Genomic DNA, 27,676 nt, shown 5'->3' on the forward strand with positions numbered 1-27,676 from the left:
CCATTGGGACTCCAGTGGGACTCCATTGGGACTCCAGTGACCTCCAGTGGAACTCCATTGGGACTCCAGTGGAACTCCATTGGGACTCCATTGGGACTCCAGTGACCTCCAGTGGGACTCCAGTGGGACTCCATTGGGACTCCATTGGGACTCCATTGGGACTCCGTTGGGACTCCAGTGGGACTCCACATGCATGCGTTCATTCCGCTCAGAGTTTACAGAGTCTGAGCATCAGGAATGTGAGCCGCCTGGAGGAGACACCGTTCTTCCTTTATGCTTTGGTTGCCCAAGGCATCTTGTCGCTCCTGCTTTTAATATTCTCATAACTATTTTTCCATGAATGAGTTTGACATGTTTGACACTCCTTTAATGGTCACAGCTAATGTTTTTATGTGGGAAGGAAGCAGGGAAAGCTGCTCTGTCTGACCACTTTAAAGTTGTCTTTAAAGTGGCTGCAGATGTGTGGCACAGCTGGAATGACGTGTGGCCCAGAGTGACTGTTTGCACTGTTTTCCAGGTGAAATTAGGGCAGCGACTGTGAAACAGGAGCTCTGTCAGCAACCTGGTAACATGATCCAAATGGTAACCTGCTTCCTGCAGGGCTCCCACAGAGGGGAGGCCGAATGATACCTGACACACACACATGCACACGTACACACATGCACATGCACACACATGCTAACCTGCTTCCTCGCTTCCTCATTTAAAATGGTAAAAATTAACCTTTGGTTCAAAATTAACCTTGGGTCGGGGTCAGAAATACGTTTCAGATTCCTGGAGGACGGCCTCTTCCTGACAGGCCCAGAAGCTGCTGCCCTGGCTGACTCTGGCTGACATTTTCAGAAGCTGTGATGATGATGTTTTAGATGTGTTCACAGCTTCATCTTGGCATGAATCCTTTCAGGAGGATCACATCCTGCCCTGACTCATGCTTTCTCCTCTCTGCAGCTCACTAAAGAGAAGGAGCACGGGAAGCTGAACCCTCGCCCTGGAAAGGTGAGTGCAGAACAGAGGCAGTCACTCAGCTTTTGGGAACTGAGCTCAAAGCTTTTACCTCCTTGATAAAGTTGCAGCTTTAAGACTTTAAAACGTTTTCCTTTTTCACCCTGTTGGCTCTGACATAACTGCTCCTAATCAGCAGAACTGGTTGAGCCGTGTCTTCCTCGCCAGATAACCACGCTCCTCCCAGACCCAGCTCCTTTGCACTTAATGGAGCACATTGTTCCAGGGGGGTTGGCTCTGTTATTAACTTTTGAATGTCAGGCCTGCTGCTGCTTGCTAATGATTGTGTTCTCAGCCTGATTACTGGAGGTGCAGCGGCCCAACAGGCCGGCTCACGCTGCAGGGCAGAATGCACCGAACGAGTCTGAGCTCAGATGGGCATGTTAACACGCTGCTGGGTGCATGGGGGGGTTTATAGTTCTGACTTTTAGGTAGTGAGCTGGTTTCATGCTCATTCTGAGAAATTAAACTGGAGCTGATGGTTCCTATGAGCACCCACAGAAATGTTCAGCAGGGTTTCATCCCAGAACACCAACACCGGATCAGAGGGGGGGGGCTTAGTCTGGAGCCAAAGGTCTGAGCCGAGTTCTGTAAACAGATGCACCTGCAGACCGGGTCAGTTCTGGTGTTGACTGTTAGATAGGGATGGGAATTGATAAGATTTTTACGATTCCAATTCCATTTTCGATTCTGCTTAACGATTCGGTTCTTTGTCGATTCCCGTATCGATTCTCATTCCTTACAAACCCAACAACGGTGAGGTCCACATTGGTCTATCATGGCCTGGGTAATTTAACTCTTCCCTGCTCTGGTGAAAGGAGAAGCTGGAGGTAGAGGTGAACTGGGGGTAGTACCACCAGCCTCTGGCTCTGAGCCAGTCAGGCTCTGTCTCTCATGATTTCATCTAAATGTAATGCCTGAGAAGGCAAGTTGCCCTGTTGTCGTCTTTTTTAGGGATGTGTAACCAAACTTTCGAGCGTTTGTACCGCTTGGGCGCCATGTTTACTGCTGGCTGCTGCTGCACTGGACTCGCCATGCAATGCTGCGTGGTGACGTCATTCGCGCCCACTGGAATCGATAAGGGAATCGTTTGCAAAATCGCCATAACGATTCCAAGGAATTGAAACACTGGGAACCGGTTCTCAACAAGAACCAAGAAAGTTCTCCCATCCCTACTGTTAGATAAATGTTCTGAGAAGGGGGGGGTTCTGCTGTCTTTAGGGAAGCTGAGGTAGTGGAACATATACTCTGAGGTCAGACTCTAACTAATCTGAAATGTTCTGAGGGAATAATGTATTCTCTTTCTCATCTAAACTGTCCTCTTTGATCAGATGTACATCTTTGACCAGCCGGGGATGTGCGGCCAAAGGATCGAGGTGCTGAGTGATGTCATCGATGCCACGCCCTGGGAGCTGCAGGAAACCATCTCCATCAGGGTCGTAAGAGGAGGGTGAGCAGCTACACGCCTGCTGGGTTTACACCAGCTCACAGCAGGTCTTAACCCTTCCTCAGAGGAGGAGGAAGAGGAGGGTTTAACACGCCTTCTGAGGGACAGAATTATGATTAAAGAAGGAGAGCTCAGGGCTGATTGGCTCAGAGGAATCGGATAGAAATATAATTGGATGAGAGCAGCGAGACGAAAGTTATGGAACGGGTCTTCCTTTCTGAAGTTGTTCAACATGTCGGTGCGTACTGCTTTACTAAAAGTATATGAATACATCTTGAAAAGATTTTTATTTGTAGGCTGTGATACCCAGAACCGGAACCAACTGACTCAGAATGATCCCAGACACGACGTCCTCGTGCAAATATATCAATAAATGGGCTCATGGGGAAATCTTAAATGGCAATCGTTTTTTATCTGTGCTTATTTTCAGACATTTAATGTCATCAGCCGCATTCGGACTGTAGGAACCTTTGGCAGTTCTAATAACCTTTTAATCCACGGGGCCGTTTTCTCCCGCATTCGGACATACAGGAACTAGGGACCATCTCCCTCAGTCCCTGGAACCATTTCAGCTCCTTCTCCTCAGCTGGGTCTGTTCTGGGTTCTATAGGAACACATCTGAGGTGTTTGGTGGTCGGTAGCTCTGCCCCTTGGTGGTCGGTAGCTCTGCCCCTTGGTGGTTGGTAGCCCCGCCCCTTGGTGGTCGGTAGCGCCGCCCCTTGGTGGTTGGTAGCCCCGCCCCTTGGTGGTCGGTAGCTCTGCCCCTTGTCATGTTGTCAGGCTGAAATGTTTCCTCATACGACACGGACACAACCTTGGCGTGTTTAATAAGTTAAACCTCCACGTGGTCTCCTTTGTCTGCGGCGCTCTGCTCTCCTTCCTTCATGAAACAAGAAGTACGGCCTGCGCTCCATCCTTCGTCTCCTGACTCTCTCTGTGAGCTCTTTTAGCCTCCATGTTAGACGCCTGATGTGATCGTCCGTGATTAATATCACCATCATGCAGACCATGAACACAGTGGCCTCCCCGCTCTCCATGTTAGCTTCTTGGTGGTGTTTTTTTCTTCTCTCCTTACTTTTACCGGGTTTTGTTTTGTTCTGTTTTCTTGTTGAATGTGGCGCTAAACGGCTAAAGTAACACGTCACTGACGCAGACGGCTGCGGCGCATCAGTCCCTATCAGGTCCCAACTCATGTGGGAATGCAGACTGAAACAGTTCCGCTGGGGAAGGACAGCTATTAGAACGAAATTCCAGGAGGACTCTGTCCGAAAGCGGCTATGATGAAGCTTTACTGGGAGGCATCGGCTCCATAAGTTCAAACGTGTGCTGGACCGGCCTGAAGGGTTTAGACCAGCCTGGATGTTTCCACTGCTCAGCCCCAACCCAACAGTGAAAGGAAAGCCTTCAAAGTTCAGTCTCCTGAGCTCCAGTCGTTGGTTTCAGACTGTTTCATGTCCAGGTAAAAAGGATGAATGACGGAAACGTGTTCGGCGAGAGAGAGATGAGGGTTTCATTCCTGGGAGGAGCTGGTCTGGCACCGCTTCAGTCAGTAAATAAACACAATAAATCTGCATCACTTCCTCAAACTGCCGACATCCTTTAGGCATGTTCAGAAGTCTAAAGGCCACATTCCACGCCTTGTTTCTGTGTAAATGTGAGCAGGCGGTTTCCAAAGAATCCTCAGAACAGCCACTTATGTGCCGTGGACTCACAAATTCCTCGAACACTCAACACACCCACAGTCAGGCTGGAACGCTCACACGCCCCACAGGTGAAGGTTTCATTACTGCCAGCTGAGGGATGGTACTGGTCCGACCAGTAAAACTGCCTGAGATCACGAGACCGTGGGCCCACGCATCACTTCCTGCTCCGCTGACCTTTCACCTCCAGCACAACCCAGTCCAGAGGAAACATTTCAGCCTGATTTTATCCTAAAAGAAGTCCCAGAAACTAAGAGCTGAAAGGGTCCTGCTGGGGTACACCCACCCATAAACATAGACAAAAGTGTTCATAAGAGGCAGTCCAACAGTCAGAAAGTACTGATCACTCTAAGGTGCGGCCCCTCTATCTGGGCTGTAGAGTTGGGGTCCCTGGGCTGTAGAGTTGGGGTCCCTTGGCTGTAGAGTTGGGGTACCCTGGGCTGTAGAGTTGGGGTCCCTGGGCTGTAGTTGGGGTCCCCTGGGCTGTAGAGTTGGGGTCCCTGGGCTGTAGAGTTGGGGTCCCCTGGGGTGTAGTTGGGGTCCCCTGGGCTGTAGAGTTGGGGTCCCTGGGCTGTAGAGTTGGGGTACCCTGGGCTGTAGAGTTGGGGTCCCCTGGGGTTCAGAGTTGGGGTCCCCTGGGCTGTAGAGTTGGGGTCCTTGGGCTGTAGAGTTGGGGTCCCTGGGCTGTAGTTAGGGTCCCTGGGCTGTAGAGTTGGGGTCCCCTGGGCTGTAGTTGGGGTCCCCTGGGGTTCAGAGTTGGGGTACCCTGGGCTGTAGAGTTGGGGTACCCTGGGCTGTAGAGTTGGGGTCCCTGGGCTGTAGAGTTGGGGTCCCTGGGCTGTAGAGTTGGGGTCCCTGGGCTGTAGAGTTGGCGTCCCTGGGCTGTAGTTGGGGTCCCTGGGCTGTAGAGTTGGGGTCCCTGGGCTGTAGAGTTGGGGTCCCTGGGCTGTAGAGTTGGGGTCCCTGGGCAGTAGAGTTGGCGTCCCTGGGCTGTAGTTGGGGTCCCTGGGCTGTAGAGTTGGCGTCCCTGGGCTGTAGTTGGGGTCCCTGGGCTGTAGAGTTGGGGTCCCTGGGCTGTAGTTGGGGTCCCCTGGGGTTCAGAGTTGGGGTCCCTGGGCTGTAGAGTTGGGGTCCCTGGGCTGTAGAGTTGGGGTACCCTGGGCTGTAGAGTTGGGGTCCCTGGGCTGTAGTTGGGGTCCCCTGGGGTTCAGAGTTGGGGTCCCTGGGCTGTAGAGTTGGGGTCCCTGGGCTGTAGAGTTGGGGTCCCTGGGCTGTAGTTGGGGTCCCCTGGGGTTCAGAGTTGGGGTCCCTGGGCTGTAGAGTTGGGGTCCCTGGGCTGTAGAGTTGGGGTCCCTGGGCTGTAGTTGGGGTCCCCTGGGGTTCAGAGTTGGGGTCCCTGGGCTGTAGAGTTGGGGTCCCTTGGCTGTAGAGTTGGGGTACCCTGGGCTGTAGAGTTGGGGTCCCTGGGCTGTAGAGTTGGGGTCCCTGGGCTGTAGAGTTGGGGTCCCTGGGCTGTAGTTGGGGTCCCCTGGGGTTCAGAGTTGGGGTCCCTGGGCTGTAGTTGGGGTCCCCTGGGGTTCAGAGTTGGGGTCCCTGGGCTGTAGAGTTGGGGTCCCTTGGCTGTAGAGTTGGGGTACCCTGGGCTGTAGAGTTGGGGTCCCTGGGCTGTAGAGTTGGGGTCCCTGGGCTGTAGTTGGGGTCCCTGGGCTGTAGTTGGGGTCCCCTGGGGTTCAGAGTTGGGGTCCCTGGGCTGTAACCTTCCCTGTGTTCCTCAGGTGGGTGCTGTACGAGAAACCCAACTTCAAAGGAGAGAAGATTGCCCTGGACGAGGGGGACATTGAGCTCACCTGCCCCTTCAGCCTCCCAGAGGAGCCGAACGGGCCGAAGGAGCCGAAGGAGGCGGAGCCGAAGCCGGCCCGGAGGTTTATCATCGGGTCTGTGCGCCGAGCCGTCAGGGTGAGAGAGGTTCACTGATAGGTGATGAAGAACAGGGGAGCCGGGGGGGGGGGGGGGGGGGGGGTGCATCCCATTCTTTAACCGCAGGTAAAAAGCACCCTTTACTCCCCTTTGGTGGGGCTTTAACCGCAGGTAGAAAGTTTCAGAGTAATTCCTTTGCCTTCTTATTGCCCCCAGGACTACAGCGTGCCAGAGATCTGTCTCTTCTTATTGCCCTTCTTATTGCCCCCAGGACTACAGCGTGCCAGAGATCTGTCTCTTCTTATTGCCCTTCTTATTGCCCCCAGGACTACAGCGTGCCAGAGATCTGTCTCTTCCCGGAGGAGGACGCAGAGGGGAAGAAGGTTGTTTTCAGAGACACCTCGGAGGACGCCCGGATCTTTGGGTTCCCCATCAAGGCCAACTCCATCATCATCAACGCGGGCCTGTGAGTGATAGAGGCTGATGGGGGCTGGTGGAGGCTGATGGAGGCTGGTGGGGGCTGATGGAGGCTGGTGGGGGCTGGTGGGGGCTGATGGAGGCTGGTGGGGGCTGGTGGAGGCTGATGGAGGCTGGTGGGGGCTGATGGAGGCTGGTGGGGGCTGGTGGGGGCTGGTGGAACTGGTGGAGGCTGATGGGGGCTGGTGGAACTGGTGGGGGCTGGTGGAACTGGTGGGGGCTGACGGGGGCTGGTGGAGGCTGGTGGAGGCTGACGGGGGCTGGTGGAGGCTGGTGGGGGCTGGTGGAGGCTGATGGGGGCTGGTGGAGGCTGGTGGGGGCTGGTGGAGGCTGATGGGGGCTGGTGGAGGCTGGTGGAGGCTGATGGGGGCTGGTGGGGGCTGATGGAAGCTGGTGGGGGCTGATGGGGGCTGGTGGAACTGGTGGGGGCTGACGGGGGCTGGTGGAGGCTGGTGGAGGCTGACGGGGGCTGGTGGAACTGGTGGGGGCTGACGGGGGCTGGTGGAGGCTGGTGGAGGCTGACGGGGGCTGGTGGGGGCTGGTGGAGGCTGGTGGGGGCTGATGGGGGCTGGTGGAGGCTGATGGGGGCTGGTGGAACTGGTGGGGGCTGACGGGGGCTGGTGGAGGCTGACGGGGGCTGGTGGAGGCTGGTGGGGGCTGGTGGAGGCTGATGGGGGCTGGTGGGGGCTGGTGGAGGCTGATGGGGGCTGGTGGGGGCTGGTGGAGGCTGGTGGGGGCTGGTGGAGGCTGATGGGGGCTGGTGGGGGCTGGTGGGGGCTGGTGGAGGCTGGTGGAGGCTGATGGGGGCTGGTGGGGGCTGGTGGGGGCTGGTGGAGGCTGGTGGGGGCTGATGGAAGCTGGTGGGGGCTGGTGGGGGCTGGTGGAGGCTGGTGGGGGCTGGTGGGGGCAGGTGGGGGCTGATGGGGGCTGGTTCTGCCCCGCTGTGCAGCATTGTTTTCACTCACCTGTTCCCTCTGCCCTCAGCTGGCTGGTGTACGCTCAGCCCTTCTTCCAGGGGGTCCCACGTGTCCTGGAGGTGGGGGGGTATCCCAACCCCGCAGCCTGGGGGGTGGAGCAGCCCTACGTGGGGTCGCTGCACCCGCTCAAAGTGGTGAGTTTCTGATAGGAGGGCTGGAAGGTCTGCTGTCTTACTGTTTACTGTGGATCTGTCTCAGCTGATGGGGGGCTTTCTCTTTCAGGGGGAACCCAGAGTGGAGAACAGCAGCGAGCCCAAGGTGAGGATCTGAAAAATCTCCATCACAGCCTCAGCTTGTCCTGAAGGGGAACCTTTGGGTGAACCTTTGAAGGAACCTTTGGGTAAACCTTTGGGGGAACCTTTGGGTGAACCTTTGGGGGAACCTTTGAAGGAACCTTTGGAGGACCATTTGAAGGAACCTTTGGGGAACCTTGGGAGGAACCTTTGGTGGAACCCTTGGAGGAACCTTTGGAGGAACCTTTGGGGGAACCTTTGAAGGAACCTTTGGGGGAACCTTTGAAGGAACCTTTGAAGGAACCTTTGGGGGAACCTTTGAAGGAACCTTTGGGGGACCCTTTGAGGGAACCTTTGGAGGAACCTTTGAATGAACCTTTGGGGAACCTTGGGAGGAACCTTTGGGGACACTTTGGGGGGAACCTTTGGGTGAACCTTTGGGGGAACCTTTGGAGGAACCTTTGAAGGAACCTTTGTCCTGAAGCGGCCTCAGTTTGTCCTGAAGCGGCCTCAGTTTGTCCTGAAGCAGCCTCAGCTTATCCTGAAGCGGCCTCAGTTTGTCCTGAAGCAGCCTCAGGTTGTTCTGAAGCGGCCTCAGCTTGTCCTGAAGCGGCCTCAGCTTGTCCTGAAGCAGCCTCAGCTTGTCCTGAAGCAGCCTCAGTTTGTCCTGAAGCGGCCTCACCGGCCACGCCTCCTGAACGCTCCTCTTTGTCCCCAGATGGTGATCTACGACAAGCCATACTTCTCCGGGAAGTCTCGGACCGTCAGCGCCAACATGAAGGACTTCATGACCCGAGCGGACAGCCAGCAGACGGTCTTCATGTACAGCGTGGGCTCCCTGAAGGTCCTGGGGGGAATGTGAGTTCACCTGTTAATGAGCTAATGGCTGCCTCCGGCTCAGTCTGCAGACTGACCCCCCCTGTCTGTGTGCAGCTGGGTGGGCTACGAGAAGGAGGGCTTCAGAGGCCACCAGTACCTGCTGGAGGAGGGGGAATACCACGACTGGAGGGTGTGGGGGGGCTGCGACTCAGAGCTGCGCTCCGCCAGGATCCTCCAGGCTGTGAGTATAGAGGAGCTTCATTCCACCATGGCCTGCAATGAGTAAAATGACAAAATCCAAAATATTAGACAAGCAGTTGGTTCAGCATACACTGGAAATAAGTAAAAAAAACAACAAATAAAAGACGTTTTTGCTTGAAATGAGCAAAAAAATCTGCTTGTCAAGATTTCTCTAAATAAGATGTGATATTTAGGATTTTTGAGTTAAAAGTGATCTTGAAATTAGCTTAAAAACCTCTTCAAATGTCCAAAAAAGCTTGTTTCATGTGAAATGTGACTCAAAACAATTTGTTTTCAAGACTTTTTCACTTAACAAGATATTCCAGATGTATTGTCTTCAAACAAGTCCCTATATCTGGCTGAAATAGTACTTGTTAGGCAGTTGTGTCTTTTATTAAGTGTAATGAGATATTTTGACTAGAAATTAGACAAATATACTTGGTAAGATTTAGATTTTTTCCAGTGGAAAAAATGCCCCTCCAAAAATAAGTAAAAAAAAACAACAAATAAAATACGTTTTTGCTTGAAATAAGCAAAAAAATCTGCCAATGGAACGAGTGAAAATCGGCTTGTCCAGATTTCTTGAAATAAAATGTGATATTTGGGACTTTTGAGATAAAAGTGATTTTGAAATTAGCTTAAAAACCTCTTCAAATGTAAAAAAAAGATTGTTTCATATGATATGTGACTGAAAACAATTTGTTTTCAAGACTTTTTCACTTAACAAGATATTCCAGATGTATTGTATTAAAACAAGTCCCTACATCTGGCTGAAATGGTGCTTGTTAGGCAGTTGTGTCTTATATCAAGTGTAATGAGATATTTTGACTAGAAATTAGACAAATATACTTGGTAAGACTTTGATTTTTTTCCAGTGTATTTACCGTCTCCACCGAAAACCCGTTTAAACACCATGACACAGTTCCAACCCATTAACTTAATTAAACAGAAAACCAGGGTGACAATGACAAGATCAGCCACCAGGGGGGACTGTGAGGTACAGTTTAGGAGAACGGCATTTGCACAGAAGGTCCGATCAGTCTTTGGTTGCTCTACATGGAACACAGTTCCGTTGGCCATAAGGGAAAACTCAACATATGTAGCTTTTAAGAAACCACTAAAAACATGGCTTACAGATAACCAGGACTGTAAACAAGAATGGTAGTTTTATTTAACATGCAATACTAAAAATAAATTGGTAGTAATTCTTTAATTCTTAAAATTAGTGTGCACTTTATTCCGTGCACTTTAAAAATGGCACTTTACTCCATGCACTTTAAAAATAGCTCTTTAGGATAAATGCACTTTAATATATTACCAGATGTACTTTAATAAATGTATACTTGTATAGGAGGGTAAAACATTATTTGCCAATCAGATGCATTTTAATGTCTGAAACTACTGTGCGACAAAATTGTGTTTATGGTTTTTCGGTATGGTATTCGTACCATAACAGGTCATTTGTTGTATATCTTGTGATGTGGTTAAGTGATATGGAATGTTGCACACTTTGTTTTCTTGTTTCCTGTCTTTGTCTTGATTTTAGTGTGAACAGCAGGACTGCAGATGGAAATTAGCTTTTCAGCTAAATCTGGTATATTTAGATTGTATGTTTATTAATATGCAGAGTCCTGTCACAAATAAACAAATAACTAACAGCAAAGACCTGGAGGACATCTTACATCAGCTGAACTCTTGCTGCTTAGACATCCTGCCAACAGCTTTGTTCAAAAGGTCTCAAAGATTTTGGAGTCAGACCTGTTACTGATGGTGAACTTGTCTTTAAACTTGTCTTTAATGCCGGGCGTGTTTCCAGAGCCACTAAAAACAGCACGAATCAAACCTCTGCTGAAAAAGGACACAAATGGGGCGGTTGGTGGCGTAGTGGGTTAAGCAGCCGCCCCATGTACAGAGGCTTAGTCCTCGCTGCAGCTGGCCCCGGTTCGACTCCCGCACCGGACGGCCCCTTGCTGCATGTCTTCCCCATCTCTCTGCCCCCTGCTTCCTGTCTCTCTCCAACTGTCCTAACATTAAAGGCATAAAAAAGCCCCAAAAAATATTTAAAAAAAAAAAAAAAAGAAAAAGGACACAAATGAACAACTACAGGTCCATCTCAAATCTCCCATTTTTAAGTAAGATCATTGAAAAAGCGTTTTTTTAACAGCTTAATTACTTTTTAAAACAAAATAACTGCTATGACACCTTCCAGTCAGGTTTCAGACAGCACCACAGCACTGAGACTGCTCTGACCAAAGTGTTTAATGACATATGTCTGAATACAGACGGTGGAAAAATGTCAGTCTTAGTTTTACTGCATTTGATACAGTTGACCACAATATATTCCTGAAACGACTGGAGAACTGGGCGGAACTGTACTAAACTGGTTCAAAACATACTTAGAGAACAGGAAGTACTTTGTGTCAATAGGTAACTTTACATCTGAGCAAGAGTCACATGTGGAGTTCCCCAGGGTTCCATCCTGGGACCTCTTCTGTTTAACATCTACATGCTCCCACTGGCACTGATTATAACAAACAACAAAATAAACTACCATAGCTATGCAGATGACACGCAGATATATATTACAATGTCACCTGGAGACCGAGGCCCTGTTTAGGCTCTTGGTAAATGCATTGAGGAGATTAATGACTGGATGTGCCACAGCTTTCTCCAGCTAAACAAAAACAAAACTGAGGTAATTGTCTTTGGAGTCAAAGAGAAACGATTACAGGTCACCACAGAACTTCAATCTATACACCAAGAAACTACCAACCAGGCCAGAAATCTGGGTGTAGTGATGGACTCAGACCTAGCCACTAACACCACCCGCTGCTGACAGAGTTTCTCTGCTTCTTTAGGACCTGATGGAGCTCAGGGTGGAGCTCAGGGTGGAGCCACTAACACCACCCGCTGCTGACAGAGTTTCTCTGCTTCTTTAGGACCTGATGGAGCTCAGGGTGGAGCTCAGGGTGGAGCCACTAACACCACCCGCTGCTGACAGAGTTTCTCTGCTTCTTTAGGACCTGACGGAGCCCCTGATGGAGCTCAGGGTGGAGCCACTAACACCACCCGCTGCTGACAGAGTTTCTCTGCTTCTTTAGGACCTGATGGAGCTCAGGGTGGAGCTCAGGCTGGAGCCACTAACACCACCTGCTGCTGACAGAGTTTCTCTGCTTCTTTAGGACCTGACGGAGCCCCTGATGGAGCTCAGGGTGGAGCCACTAACACCACCCGCTGCTGACAGTTTCTCTGCTTCTTTAGGACCTGACGGAGGCCCTGATGGAGGTCAGGGTGGAGCCACTAACACCACCCGCTGCTGACAGTTTCTCTGCTTCTTTAGGACCTGACGGAGGCCCTGATGGAGGTCAGGGTGGAGCCACTAACACCACCCGCTGCTGACAGTTTCTCTGCTTCTTTAGGACCTGACGGAGGCCCTGATGGAGGTCAGGGTGGAGCCACTAACACCACCCGCTGCTGACAGTTTCTCTGCTTCTTTAGGACCTGACGGAGCCCCTGATGGAGGTCAGGGTGGAGCCACTAACACCACCCGCTGCTGACAGAGTTTCTCTGCTTCTTTAGGACCTGACGGAGCCCCTGATGGAGCTAAGGGTGGAGCCACTAACACCACCCGCTGCTGACAGTTTCTCTGCTTCTTTAGGACCTGACGGAGCCCCTGATGGTGCTGTTTGAGCAGCCGGAGGAGGAGGAGGGCATGCTGGAGGAGAACACCTTCGAGGTGACGGAGGCCATTCCTGATGTGGAGCTGTTCGGGTTCCAGACCTCCACCCGCTCCATCCACGTGCTCAGCGGGGTGTAAGTTCTGCTTCTGTTGCCCTTCTTCAGCTCACTGTTGCCCTTCTTCAGCTCACTGTTACCCTTCTTCAGCTCACTGTTGCCCTTCTTCAGCTCACTGTTGCCCTTCCTCGGCTCACTGTTGCCCTTCTTCAGCTCACTGTTACCCTTCTTCAGCTCACTGTTGCCCTTCTTCAGCTCACTGTTGCCCTTCTTCAGCTCACTGTTGCCCTTCCTCGGCTCACTGTTGCCCTTCCTCGGCTCACTGTTGCCCTTCTTCAGCTCACTGTTGCCCTTCCTCAGCTCACTGTTGCCCTTCCTCAGCTCACTGTTGCCCTTCCTCAGCTCACTGTTGCCCTTCTTCAGCTCACTGTTGCCCTTCCTCAGCTCACTGTTGCCCTTTCTCAGCTCACTGTTGTCCTTCCTCAGCTCACTGTTGCCCTTCCTCAGCTCACTGTTGCCCTTTCTCAGCTCACTGTTGCCCTTCTTCAGCTCACTGTTGCCCTTCTTCAGCTCACTGTTGCCCTTCCTCAGCTCACTGTTGCCCTTTCTCAGCTCACTGTTGCCCTTCCTCAGCTCACTGTTGCCCTTCCTCAGCTCACTGTTGCCCTTCCTCAGCTCACTGTTGCCCTTCCTCGGCTCACTGTTGCCCTTCCTCGGCTCACTGTTGCCCTTCTTGCCCCCAGCTGGGTTGCCTACTCTCACGTGGACTTCTCTGGGAGCCAGCACATCCTGGAGAAAGGCTTCTACAGCAACTGTGCCGACTGGGGCTCCCAGGACACCCGGATCTGCTCGGTCCAGCCCGTCTTACAGGTTAGAACCCGTTAGAACCCGTTAGAACCCGTCTTACTGGTTAGAACCCGTCTTACTGGTGAGAACCCGTCTTACTGGTTAGAACCCGTTAGAACCCGTCTTACTGGTTAGAACCCGTCTTACAGGTTAGAACCCGTTAGAACCCGTCTTACTGGTTAGAACCCGTCTTACAGGTTAGAACCCGTCTGAGTGGTTAGAACCCGTCTTACAGGTTAGAACCCATCTTACTGGTTAGAACCCGTCTTACTGGTTAGAACCCGTCTTACAGGTTAGAACCCGTTAGAACCCGTCTTACTGGTTAGAACCCGTCTTACAGGTTAGAACCCGTTAGAACCCGTCTTACTGGTTAGAACCCGTCTTACAGGTTAGAACCCGTCTTACTGGTTAGAACCCGTCTTACTGGTTAGAACCCGTCTTACAGGTTAGAACCCGTCTGAGTGGTTAGAACCCGTCTTACAGGTTAGAACCCGTCTTACTGGTTAGAACCCGTCTTACAGGTTAGAACCCGTCTGAGTGGTTAGAACCCGTCTGAGTGGTTAGAACCCGTCTTACAGGTTAGAACCCATCTTACAGGTTAGAACCCGTCTTACAGGTTAGAACCCGTCTTACAGGTTAGAACCCGTTAGAACCCGTCTTACTGGTTAGAACCCGTCTTACAGGTTAGAACCCGTCTTACAGGTTAGAACCCGTTAGAACCCGTCTTACTGGTTAGAACCCGTCTTACAGGTTAGAACCCGTCTGAGTGGTTAGAACCCGTCTTACAGGTTAGAACCCATCTTACTGGTTAGAACCCGTCTTACTGGTTAGAACCCGTCTTACTGGTTAGAACCCGTCTTACAGGTTAGAACCCGTTAGAACCCGTCTTACTGGTTAGAACCCGTCTTACAGGTTAGAACCCGTCTGAGTGGTTAGAACCCGTCTGAGTGGTTAGAACCCGTCTTACAGGTTAGAACCCATCTTACTGGTTAGAACCCGTCTTACTGGTTAGAACCCGTCTGAGTGGTTAGAACCCGTCTTACTGGTTAGAACCCGTCTTACTGGTTAGAACCTTTCTTACTGGTTAGAACCCGTCTTACTGGTTAGAACCCGTCTGAGTGGTTAGAACCCGTCTTACTGGTTAGAACCCGTCTGAGTGGTTAGAACCCGTCTTACTGGTTAGAACCCGTCTTACTGGTTAGAACCTTTCTTACTGGTTAGAACCCGTCTTACTGGTTAGAACCCGTCTTACAGGTTAGAAGCCGTCTGAGTGGTTAGAACCCGTCTTACAGGTTAGAACCCGTCTTACAGGTTAGAACCCGTTAGAACCCGTCTTACAGGTTAGAACCCGTCTGAGTGGTTAGAACCCGTCTTACTGGTTAGAACCCGTCTTACTGGTTAGAACCTTTCTTACTGGTTAGAACCCGTCTTACTGGTTAGAACCCGTCTGAGTGGTTAGAACCCGTCTTACTGGTTAGAACCTTTCTTACTGGTTAGAACCCGTCTTACTGGTTAGAACCCGTCTTACAGGTTAGAAGCCGTCTGAGTGGTTAGAACCCGTCTTACTGGTTAGAACCTGTCTTACTGGTTAGAACCCGGCTGAGTGGTTAGAACCCGTCTGAGTGGTTAGAACCCGTCTTACAGGTTAGAACCCATCTTACTGGTTAGAACCTTTCTTACTGGTTAGAACCCGTCTTACTGGTTAGAACCTTTCTTACTGGTTAGAACCCGTCTTACTGGTTAGAACCTTTCTTACTGGTTAGAACCCGTCTTACTGGTTAGAACCAGCCATGACTTCCCTTCCTTCTCTTGTGTTTCAGGCCCCGCTCGACAGCTCCAGGAGCCGACAGGAGGTGAGTTTCCTTCACTTTCCTGCAGGTTTGGGTTTAATCTGAGGCTCCAGGTCAGTTTATAAAGCAGATGCACAAACATCTGGAACGTTTTCTGCTTTAAACTCCTGCGCCTCAGTCCTTCTCCTTCTGCTTCCTTTCATCTAAAGACATTCGTTTTGTTTCTTTCACTCGCTTTTTATTCAGATTTTAGGTTAAAGTTGTTCTAAACTAAACAAAGCATTAGTCAGCAAACTGAACACCATGCTGTTAACATCACTCACAGATAGGGATGGGAATCGAGAACCGGTTCTTGTTGAGAACCGGTTCCCAGTGTTTCAATTCCTTGGAATCGTTTTGGCGATTTTGCAAATGATTCCCTTATCGATTCCAGTGGGCGCGAATGACGTCACCACGTTACGTTGCGTGGCGAGTCCAGCGCAGCAGCAGCCAGCAGTAAACATGGCGCCCAAGCGGTACAAACGCTCCAAAGTTTGGTTACTCATCCCTAAAAAAGACGACAACAGGGCAACTTGCAAAGTGAATATTTCACCAAAGGGAGGAAATACTACCAACATGCAATAACTATGAATGAATGTCGCGTTTTCGATCCGCTCCGGACTAACGTTGGTGAATCTGCACCCAGCAACGTTAGCAACGTTAGCATGTCCTCGGCTAACACTGCAGGTAACTAACTAACTAACAAACACTGCCTATCATGTTAGCACCATTTGCCTCATTGTAAAAGCTGCTGTTAGTAACGGTTAAGGTTAAATGAATGGCTTCTCAGGCATTACATTTAGATGAAATCATGAGAGGCAGAGCCTGACTGGCTCAGAGCCAGAGGCTGGTGGTACTACCCCCAGTTCACGTCTACCTCCAGCTTCTCCTTTCACCAGAGCAGGAAGAGTTAAATTACCCAGGCCATGATAGACCAATGTGGACCTCACCGTTGTTGGGTTTGTGAGGTCATGACTCGTGTTACTTCTAAACTAAACACAGTTGATGCTAATCGACCGGTTTGTTGTCCTTTTTCTCTAAATGAGAATCGATAAGGGAACCGACAAAGAACCGAATCGTTAAGCAGAATCGAAAATGGAATTGGAATCGTAAAAATCTTATCAATTCCCATCCCTACCTTTCACAGACACATGTTCCAGATGTGAACTAACATTTCAACACAAAAAGGAAAACACCCTAAAACCTTTATCTGAGCTGACTGAAGTTCTTTTCCGGTTTGTATAAAACATTAAAAAAAGACTCTTTCAGAGGAAATAAAAGAGCTTCTGGGCTCTCTTCTCTCCTCCCTGTCAGATCATCCTTTACTCTGAGCCCAACTTCCAGGGTCAGTGTCACATCTACGACCAGAACCAGCAGGCGCTGCCGGGGACGGTGCTGACCCGGTCCTGCCGTGTGGTGGGAGGAAGGTGAGTAACCAGGAAGTAAGAGTAACCAGGAAGTGAGAGGAAGATGGTGATTGGTTAGAACATAGATATGTATAGAATGGCTAGATGTCTCGTCCGCGTTGCTGGGCAACGGAGTGGAACGTCCGCAGATGGCGGCCATCTTACCACAGGCAGCTCTCTCGCCGACAACATTGTGTTGATGGTGAAACATTCAAACATTCAAGACATAACTTGCTTAATTCTCAAACGTTTAGGTTATTATAAACATCAAAGTAGTAAGCTAATTATCACACTACAGACGAAGTCCATATTTATTTTTTAAAATAAAAACGGAAATATTTCACGTTTATTTGCCCCATGACTCAACTTTATTTACCCCTTGGGATGACTCCCTCAGGGAAATTCAAGTCCCCAGTAGCTCCAAACACACACATAGGATCTCTATAAATCTAAAATACAGTATAATATAGAATAATTAATATAATATATCATTAAAATATAATTAATATAGAATAATCTAAAACAAAGTGTAAAAAAGAATATAGGCTATACAAGATATACAAAGTAAAGAGAGTTAAATAAAATAAGTTATAGCACTATGGTTGAGTTATTGCCCATATTGCACTACACTTGTGTTAATTACACATTGTATGCACACAGTCTGACCATAAATAGATAAAATATTGCACAGTAGTGACGTGAATTATTGCACAGATGGCCGGATAAATAAAATATCGCACAGGGTCTTTTAGTATGTAAAATCGTGGAAAGTTCTGGGAGATAAAGAGTAGTGATGCTGATGTGATGCTGATGTGATGCTGATGTGATGTGATGCTGATGTGATGTGATGTGATGCTGATGTGATGTGATGCTGATGTGATGTGATGCTGATGTGATGTGATGCTGATGTGATGCTGATGTGATGTGATGTGATGCTGATGTGATGTGATGTGATGCTGATGTGATGTGATGCTGATGTGATGTGATGCTGATGTGATGTGATGTGATCTGATGCTGATGTGATGTGATGCTGATGTGATGTGATGTGATGCTGATGTGATGCTGATGTGATGTGATGTGATGTGATCTGATGCTGATGTGATCTGATGCTGATGTGATGTGATGTGATCTGATGCTGATGTGATGTGATGTGTTGTGATGTGATGTGATCTGATGCTGATGTGATGTGATGTGATCTGATGCTGATGTGATGTGATGTGATGTGATGTGATGTGATCTGATGCTGATGTGATGTGATGTGATCTGATGCTGATGTGATGTGATCTGATGCTGATGTGCTGTGATGTGATGCTGATGTGATGCTGATGCTGATGCTGATGTGATGTGATGTGATGCTGATGTGATGTGATCTGATCCTGATGCTGATGTGATGCTGATGTGATGCTGATGTGATGCTGATGTGATGTGATGTGATGTGATGTGATGTGATCTGATGCTGATGTGATGCTGATGTGATGTGATCTGATGCTGATGTGATGCTGATGTGATGTGATGTGATGTGATGCTGATGCTGATGTGATGTGATGTGATTGTGATGTGATGTGTTGTGATGTGATGTGATGTGATCTGATGCTGATGTGATGTGATGTGATGTGATGTGATGTGATCTGATGCTGATGTGATGTGATCTGATGCTGATGTGATGTGATGTGATGTGATGTGATGTGATGTGATGTGATCTGATGCTGATGTGATGTGATGTGTTGTGATGTGATGTGATGTGATGTGATCTGATGCTGATGTGATGTGATGTGATGTGATGTGATCTGATGCTGATGTGATGTGATGTGATCTGATGCTGATGTGATGTGATCTGATGCTGATGTGCTGTGATGTGATGCTGATGTGATGCTGATGCTGATGCTGATGTGATGTGATGTGATGCTGATGTGATGTGATCTGATCCTGATGCTGATGTGATGCTGATGTGATGCTGATGTGATGTGATGCTGATGTGATGTGATGCTGATGTGATGTGATGTGATCTGATGCTGATGTGATGCTGATGTGATGTGATCTGATGTGATCTGATGCTGATGTGATGCTGATGTGATGCTGATGTGATCTGATGTGATGTGATGTGATCTGATGTGATGTGATGCTGATGTGATCTGATGTGATGTGATGCTGATGCTGATGTGATGTGATGTGATCTGATGCTGATGTGATGTGATCTGATGTGATGTGATGCTGATGTGATCTGATGTGATGTGATGTGATGCTGATGCTGATGTGATGTGATGTGATCTGATGCTGATGTGATGTGATCTGATGTGATGTGATGCTGATGTGATCTGATGTGATGTGATGCTGATGCTGATGCTGATGTGATGTGATGCTGATGCTGATGCTGATGTGATGTGATGCTGATGCTGATGTGATGTGATGTGATGTGATCTGATGCTGATGTGATGTGATGCTGATGTGATGTGATGCTGATGCTGATGTGATGTGATGTGATGCTGATGTGATGCTGATGTGATGCTGATGTGATGTGATGCTGATGTGATCTGATGTGATGTGATGCTGATGTGATCTGATGTGATGTGATGCTGATGTGATGCTGATGTGATGTGATGCTGATGTGATGCTGATGTGATGTGATGCTGATGTGATCTGATGTGATGTGATGCTGATGTGATGCTGATGTGATGTGATGCTGATGTGATGCTGATGTGATGTGATGCTGATGTGATCTGATGTGATGCTGATGTGATGTGATGTGATGTGATGCTGATGCTGATGTGATGCTGATGTGATGTGATGCTGATGTGATGCTGATGTGATGCTGATGTGATCTGATCTGATGCTGATGTGATGCTGATGTGATGCTGATGTGATGCTGATGTGATGCTGATGTGATGTGATGCGATCTGATGCTGATGTGATGTGATCTGATGTGATGTGATGCTGATGTGATGCTGATGCTGATGTTATGTGATGCTGATGTGATGCTGATGTGATGTGATGCTGATGTGATGCTGATGTGATTGTGATGTGATGTGATGCTGATGTGATGCTGATGTGATGCTGATGTGATGTGATGCTGATGTGATGTGATGCTGATGTGATGCTGATGTGATGCTGATGTGATGCTGATGTGATGTGATGCTGATGTGATGCTGATGTGATGCTGATGTGATGTTGATGTGATGTGATCTGATGTGATGTGATGCTGATGTGATGCTGATGTGATGCTGATGTGATGTGATGCTAATGTGATGCTGATGTGATGTGATGTGATGCTGATGTGATGTGATGCTGATGTGATGTGATGTGATGTGATGCTGATGTGATGTGATGTGATGCTGATGTGATGCTGATGTGATGCTGATGTGATGCTGATGTGATGCTGATGTGATGCTGATGTGATGTGATGCTGATGTGATGTGATGCTGATGTGATGTGATGTGATGCTGATGTGATGTGATGCTGATGTGATGTGATGCTGATGTGATGCTGATGTGATGCTGATGTGATGCTGATGTGATGTGATGCTGATGTGATGCTGATCTGATGTGATGCTGATCTGATGTGATGCTGATCTGATGTGATGCTGGTGTGATGTGATGTGATGCTGATGTGATGTGATGCTGATGTGATGCTGATGTGATGCTGATGGTGATGTGATGTGATGTGATGCTGATGGTGATGTGATGTGATGCTGATGGTGATGTGATGCTGATCTGATGTGATGCTGATCTGATGTGATGCTGATCTGATGTGATGCTGGTGTGATGTGATGTGATGCTGATGGTGATGTGATGTGATGCTGATGGTGATGTGATGCTGATGTGATGCTGATGTGATGCTGATGTGATGCTGGTGTGATGTGATGTGATGCTGATGGTGATGTGATGTGATGTGATGCTGATGGTGATGTGATGCTGATGTGATGCTGATGGTGATGTGATGTGATGTGATGCTGATGGTGATGTGATGCTGATGTGATGCTGATGTGATGCTGATGTGATGTGATGTGATGCTGATGTGATGTGATCTGATGTGATGTGATGTGATGCTGATGTGATGTGATCTGATGTGATGTGATGTGATCTGATGTGATGCTGATGTGATGCTGATGTGATGTGATGCTGATGGTGATGTGATGCTGATGTGATGCTGATGGTGATGTGATGTGATGTGATGCTGATGGTGATGTGATGCTGATGTGATGCTGATGTGATGCTGATGTGATGTGATGTGATGCTGATGTGATGTGATCTGATGTGATGTGATGTGATGCTGATGTGATGTGATCTGATGTGATGTGATGTGATCTGATGTGATGTGATGTGATGCTGATGTGATGTGATGCTGATGTGATGCTGATGTGATGCTGATGTGATCTGATGTGATGTGATGTGATGCTGATGTGATGTGATCTGATGTGATGTGATGTGATGCTGATGTGATGTGATCTGATGTGATGTGATGTGATCTGATGTGATGCTGATGTGATGCTGATGTGATGCTGATGTGATGCTGATGTGATGTGATGCTGATGTGATGCTGATGTGATGCTGATGTGATGCTGATGTGATGTGATGTGATGCTGATGTGATGTGATGCTGATGTGATGTGATGCTGATGTGATGCTGATGTGATGCTGATGTGATGCTGGTGTGATGTGATGTGATGCTGATGTGATGTGATGCTGATGGTGATGTGATGTGATGTGATGCTGATGTGATGCTGATGTGATGCTGATGTGATGCTGATCTGATGTGATGCTGATCTGATGTGATGTGATGCTGGTGTGATGTGATGTGATGCTGATGGTGATGTGATGTGATGCTGATGTGATGCTGATCTGATGTGATGCTGATCTGATGTGATGTGATGCTGATGTGATGTGATGTGATGCTGATGTGATGTGATCTGATGCTGATATGATGTGATGCTGATGTGATGCTGATGTGATGCTGATGTGATCTGATGTGATGTGATGTTGATGTGATGTGATGTGATGTGATGTGATGCTGATGTGATCTGATGTGATGTGATGTGATGCTGATGTGATGTGATGTGATGTGATGCTGATGTGATCTGATGTGATGTGATGTGATGTGATGCTGATGTGATGTGATGTGATGTGATGTGATGCTGATGTGATGCTGATGTAATCTGATGCTGATGTGATCTGATGTGATTTGATGCTGATGTGATGTGATCTGATGCTGATATGATGTGATGCTGATGTGATGCTGATGTGATGCTGATGTGATCTGATGTGATGTGATGTTGATGTGATGTGATGCTGATGTGATGTGATGTGATGTGATGCTGATGTGATGTGATGCTGATGTGATGTGATGCTGATGTGATGCTGATGTGATGCTGATGTGATGTGATGCTGATGTGATGTGATGTGATGCTGATGTGATGCTGATGTGATGTGATGTGATGCTGATATGATGTGATGTGATGCTGATGTGATGTGATGTGATGCTGATGTGATGCTGATGTGATGTGATGTGATGCTGATATGATGTGATGTGATGCTGATGTGATGTGATGCTGATGTGATGTGATGTGATGCTGATGTGATGCTGATGTGATGTGATGTGATGTGATCTGATGCTGATGTGATGTGATGTGATGCTGATATGATGTGATGTGATGCTGATATGATGTGATGTGATGCTGATATGATGTGATGTGATGCTGATATGATGTGATGTGATGCTGATGTGATGTGATGTGATGCTGATGTGATGTGATGCTGATATGATGTGATGTGATGCTGATGTGATGCTGATGTGATGTGATGTGATGCTGATGTGATGCTGATGTGATGTGATGTGATGTGATGCTGATATGATGTGATGTGATGTGATGTGATGCTGATATGATGTGATGTGATGCTGATGTGATGCTGATGTGATGTGATGCTGATGTGATGCTGATGTGATGCTGATGTGATCTGATGTGATGTGATCTGATGTGATGTGATCTGATGCTGATGTGATGCTGATGCTGATGTGATGCTGATGTGATCTGATGTGATGTGATCTGATGTGATGTGATCTGATGTGATCTGATGCTGATGTGATGCTGATGTGATGCTGATCTGATGTGATGCGATCTGATGCTGATGTGATGCTGATGTGATGCTGATGTGATGATGTGGTGCTGATGTGATGCTGTGATGCTGATGCTGATGTGATGCTGTGATGCTGATGCTGATGTGATGCTGAAATGATGCTGATGTGATGTCATGTGATGCTGATGTGATGCTGATGTGATGCTGATGTGATCTGATGTTATGTGATGCTGAAATGATGCTGATGTGATGTCATGTGATGCTGATGTGATGCTGATGTGCTGCTGGGTTCCAGCTGGGTGCTCTTCGAGGAGAACCGGTTCTCTGGGAACATGTACGTGGTGTCTGAGGGGGACTACTCCAGCCTGCCCAGCATGGGCTGCCCCCCCGGCTGCTCCATCCACTCCCTCAGGCCGGTGCCGATGGTGAGTAAGCTTCCATCTGCACAGGTAACGTTCTGTCCGGCTGGCTCTGAACTTCCATCTGTGTGTGTGCAGATGTTCTCGGTTCCCTCCATCTCTCTGTTCGGCCTGGAGGGCCTGGAGGGCCGCGAGGTCACCACCGACTCCGAGGTCCTCAGCCTGGTCCAGGAGGGCTTCAACAGCCACGTCCTGTCGGTCAGGGTCAACAGCGGCTGGTCAGTGTTTTAATCTGTTAATCTGTTAATCTGTGAGCGGCTGGTCAGTGTTTTAATCTGTTAATCTGTTAATCTGTGAGCGGCTGGTCAGTGTTTTAATCTGTTAATCTGTGAGCGGCTTGTCAGTGTGTTAATCTGTTAATCTGTGAGCGGCTGGTCAGTGTTTTAATCTGTTAATCTGTGAGCGGCTGGTCAGTGTTTTAATCTGTTAATCTGTGAGCGGCTGGTCAGTGTTTTAAACTGTTAATCTGTGAGCGGCTGGTCAGTGTTTTAATCTGTTAATCTGTGAGCGGCTGGTCAGTGTTTTAAACTGTTAATCTGTGAGCAGCTGGTCAGTGTTTTAATCTGTTAATCTGTGAGCGGCTGGTCAGTGTGTTAATCTGTTAATCTGTGAGCGGTTTGTCAGTGTGTTAATCTGTTAATCTGTGAGCGGCTGGTCAGTGTTTTAATCTGTTAATCTGTGAGCGGCTGGTCAGTGTTTTAATCTGTTAATCTGTGAGCGGCTGGTCAGTGTTTTAATCTGTTAATCTGTGAGCGGCTGGTCAGTGTTTTAATCTGTTAATCTGTGAGCGGCTGGTCAGTGTGTTAATCTGTTAATCTTTGAGCGGCTGATCAATGTTTTAATCTGTTAATCTGTGAGCGGCTGGTCAGTGTTTTAATCTGTTAATCTGTGAGCGGCTTGTCAGTGTGTTAATCTGTTAATCTGTGAGCGGTTTTTCAGTGTGTTAATCTGTTAATCTGTGAGCGGCTGGTCAGTGTTTTAATCTGTTAATCTGTGAGCAGCTGGTCAGTGTTTTAATCTGTGAGCGGCTGGTCAGTGTTTTAATCTGTTAATCTGTGAGCGGCTGGTCAGTGTTTTAATCTGTTAATCTGTGAGCAGCTGGTCAGTGTTTTAATCTGTGAGCGGCTTGTCAGTGTGTTAATCTGTTAATCTGTGAGCGGCTGGTCAGTGTTTTAATCTGTTAATCTGTGAGCGGCTGGTCAGTGTTTTAATCTGTGAACGGCTTGTCAGTGTGTTAATCTGTTAATCTGTGAGTGGCTTTTCAGTGTGTTAATCTGTTAATCTGTGAGCGGTTTGTCAGTGTGTTAATCTGTTAATCTGTGAGCAGCTGGTCAGTGTTTTAATCTGTGAGCGGCTTGTCAGTGTGTTAATCTGTTAATCTGTGAGCGGCTGGTCAGTGTTTTAATCTGTTGATCTGTGAGCGGCTGGTCAGTGTTTTAATCTGTTGATCTGTGAGCGGCTGGTCAGTGTGTTAATCTGTTAATCTGTGAGCGGTTTGTCAGTGTGTTAATCTGTTAATCTTTGAGCAGCTGGTCAGTGTTTTAATCTGTGAGCGGCTGGTCAGTGTGTTAATCTGTTAATCTGTGAGCGGCTGGTCAGTGTTTTAATCTGTTGATCTGTGAGCGGCTGGTCAGTGTTTTAATCTGTTGATCTGTGAGCGGCTTGTCAGTGTGTTAATCTGTTGATCTGTGAGCGGCTGGTCAGTGTTTTAATCTGTTGATCTGTGAGCGGCTGGTCAGTGTTTTAATCTGTTGATCTGTGAGCGGCTGGTCAGTGTGTTAATCTGTTGATCTGTGAGCGGCTGGTCAGTGTTTTCATCTGTTAATCTGTGAGCGGCTGGTCAGTGTGTTCATCTGTTAATCTGTGAGCGGCTGGTCAGTGTGTTCATCTGTTAATCTGTTAATCTGTGGGAGGAGGCTGGGCCTTACATAATCCTCTGACTGTCTCTCTCTGCTTCCAGCTGGGTGCTGTGTGAACACACCAACTACAGGGGGCGCCAGTTCCTGCTGGAACCCATAGAAATCACCAACTGGCCCAAATTCAGCTCCCTGCAGGCGGTCGGCTCCATGTACCCGGTCACACAGGTTCGTTCACACGTCCTCCTGGTTTTCTGTTTCCAGGTTCTTCTTCTGGTCATTAGTTACTGTGCACAGAGCTCTAAAATACCCACAATCCATCAGGACACATTCAGTTCAGTTCTATTCATAAAGCACCAAATTACAAAAAAATGGCGTCTGAAGTAACTTTAAAGATACGGTCCAGTTCAGTCCAGTTCATTTTAGTACAATTATAACCACTCAGATCTGATTCTTTACATTCTAAATGAGTCCAGTTCACACAGAACCAGTTAAATAAAGTTTCCAGCTCAGGAAACCAGCAGAAGCTTCTTTCTGATCCGATCCCCGTCCTGAGCTGCACGAGGCGACTGTGGAGAGAAAAACTCTCTTTGAACAGGAAGAAACCTCCATCAGAACCAGAACCAGGAACCATCTGCCTGGACCAGCTGGGGGCTGAGAGGACAGAAAAGAGGGGACAACAAGCAGCGTAACACCAGGGCTGTGTTCGAAACCACATACTGCATACTACATACTACATACTACATACTGCATACCGCATACCGCACACCGCACACCGCACACTGCAATACCGCACACCGCATACTGCATACTGCATACCGCACACCGCACACCGCACACCGCATACCGCATACTGCATACCGCACACCGCACACCGCATACCGCACACCGCATACTGCATACTGCACACTGCATACCGCACACCGCACACCGCATACTACATACTGCATACTACATACTGATCGATCAGACAGTATGCAGAGCGTTTACCCACAATGCATTTCGTTCCTGCCCGAGCAGAAATCAGCCGGCCTGAAGCTGATTTCTCTTAAGCTCTAAACTCTGTAAACTTTAGCAACATTTGAAACATTTTCAGGCGAGAAAGTAGTCGTTTAGATCCCCAACGTGTTGAAAACCTGACAAAATACCGGCTATTTACTATTTTGTTCCCACGAATTCGGCACTACTAAAGCTAGCCGCAGTGAGCTAACGCACTTCCTGTTATTTTCACAAAATAAAATACCCGTTGCCTTTTATCATAGGGAAAGCCATTACCATACCATTGGTGCTTTTGTTTTGAAAACAGGAAGTGAACCTACCCTCGTTGTAGCTAGCTTGAAACTGCCGTTTTGACAGGAAATGACGATCTGCGACGTCACGTTACGTTGCATCTTGGGTAGTTTGAGTATGAGTAGTAACCTCATGATGCATGCTCAACATTTAGGAGAATCTAGTATGCATCCGGGAACTTAAAAAAGCTCAAGTTAGTAGGAGTAGTAGGAGAAGTAGGAGAAGTAGGCGGTTTCGAACACAGCCATGGTCAGCTGACACATAAACAGGCTCCACTTTATTATCTGGTTATCCGGTGTAACCCGGCAACCAGATTATGAACAACAAATTGTACTCCAATCCAATAATGTGCTGCTGGTGTTTGAGGTGATGCTCAACAACAACGTTTTCTGCTCTTTCTTCTTCTGCAGAAACGCCACTTTTTCCGCGTGAGGAACACGGCGAGCGGCCACTTCCTGTCCGTCCAGGGCGGCGTGGAGGAGATGAAGTCGGGTCGGGTGGTGGCGGCGGAGCAGGTGGAGCCCCTCACTGACATCTGGTTCTACCAGGACGGTCTGATCAAAAACAAGGTGAGCACGGTGCTGGGATCAGAACCAGATGAACCAGGGATCAGAACCAGGGATCAGAACCAGATGAACTAGGGATCAGAACCTTTGCAGTTTCAGTCGGTTCCTCGGATCGCAGCAGCTCCAGTTCTGGATCTTCCTGGTTCTCTTCATGCAGATGTGGGACCTGAGACGAAAAAGTTTTAGTCTGAAATCTGTCCAACAGAACCTGATTCCAGCTCTCTGTGTGCAGGTGTCTCCCACCATGAGCCTGCAGGTGATCGGTAACATGGAGCCGGCAGCGATGGTGGTTCTGTGGACCGAGACCCGGCAGCCCATCCAAACCTGGACGGCCCAGATGAGGGGCCTCATCAGCAGCCTGGTGTTCCCCGGCATGGTGCTGGATGTTAAAGGTGGGCATGGTGCTGGGTGTTAAAGGTTAAAGATGGGCATGGTGCTGGATGTTAAAGGTTAAAGGTGGGCATGGTGCTGGATGTTAAAGGTGGGCATGGTGCTGGGTGTTAAAGGTTAAAGGTGGGCATGGTGCTGGGTGTTAAAGGTTAAAGATGGGCATGGTGCTGGGTGTTAAAGGTTAAAGATGGGCATGGTGCTGGATGTTAAAGGTGGGCATGGTGCTGGGTGTTAAAGGTTAAAGGTGGGCATGGTGCTGGGTGTTAAAGGTTAAAGGTGGGCATGGTGCTGGGTGTTAAAGATGGGCATGGTGCTGGATGTTAAAGGTTAAAGGTGGGCATGGTGCTGGGTGTTAAAGGTTAAAGATGGGCATGGTGCTGGATGTTAAAGGTTAAAGGTGGGCATGGTGCTGGGTGTTAAAGATGGGCATGGTGCTGGATGTTAAAGGTTAAAGGTGGGC

General features: G+C 48.5%; 1 protein-coding gene across 1 annotated transcript in view; it reads left to right on the top strand.

Annotated features, from left to right (window-relative positions):
* crybg2 (crystallin beta-gamma domain containing 2) overlaps positions 1 to 27,676 on the top strand; it is a 66,108-nt gene that overhangs the window by 28,278 nt on the left and 10,154 nt on the right. Inside the window, exons 4-20 of the mRNA XM_075449713.1 lie at positions 949 to 996; positions 2,334 to 2,452; positions 5,925 to 6,105; positions 6,393 to 6,532; positions 7,528 to 7,654; positions 7,743 to 7,778; positions 8,472 to 8,611; positions 8,687 to 8,813; positions 12,471 to 12,625; positions 13,291 to 13,417; positions 15,214 to 15,246; positions 16,537 to 16,649; positions 22,991 to 23,120; positions 23,193 to 23,332; positions 25,075 to 25,198; positions 26,671 to 26,829; positions 27,059 to 27,218. Coding sequence (XP_075305828.1) covers positions 949 to 996; positions 2,334 to 2,452; positions 5,925 to 6,105; positions 6,393 to 6,532; positions 7,528 to 7,654; positions 7,743 to 7,778; positions 8,472 to 8,611; positions 8,687 to 8,813; positions 12,471 to 12,625; positions 13,291 to 13,417; positions 15,214 to 15,246; positions 16,537 to 16,649; positions 22,991 to 23,120; positions 23,193 to 23,332; positions 25,075 to 25,198; positions 26,671 to 26,829; positions 27,059 to 27,218 — 2,059 coding nt within the window. The remainder of the gene's footprint in view (positions 1 to 948; positions 997 to 2,333; positions 2,453 to 5,924; positions 6,106 to 6,392; positions 6,533 to 7,527; positions 7,655 to 7,742; positions 7,779 to 8,471; positions 8,612 to 8,686; positions 8,814 to 12,470; positions 12,626 to 13,290; positions 13,418 to 15,213; positions 15,247 to 16,536; positions 16,650 to 22,990; positions 23,121 to 23,192; positions 23,333 to 25,074; positions 25,199 to 26,670; positions 26,830 to 27,058; positions 27,219 to 27,676) is intronic.

Source organism: Odontesthes bonariensis, chromosome 18 (assembly GCF_027942865.1).
Source record: "Odontesthes bonariensis isolate fOdoBon6 chromosome 18, fOdoBon6.hap1, whole genome shotgun sequence".
NCBI classification, from domain to species: Eukaryota; Metazoa; Chordata; class Actinopteri; order Atheriniformes; family Atherinopsidae; genus Odontesthes; species Odontesthes bonariensis.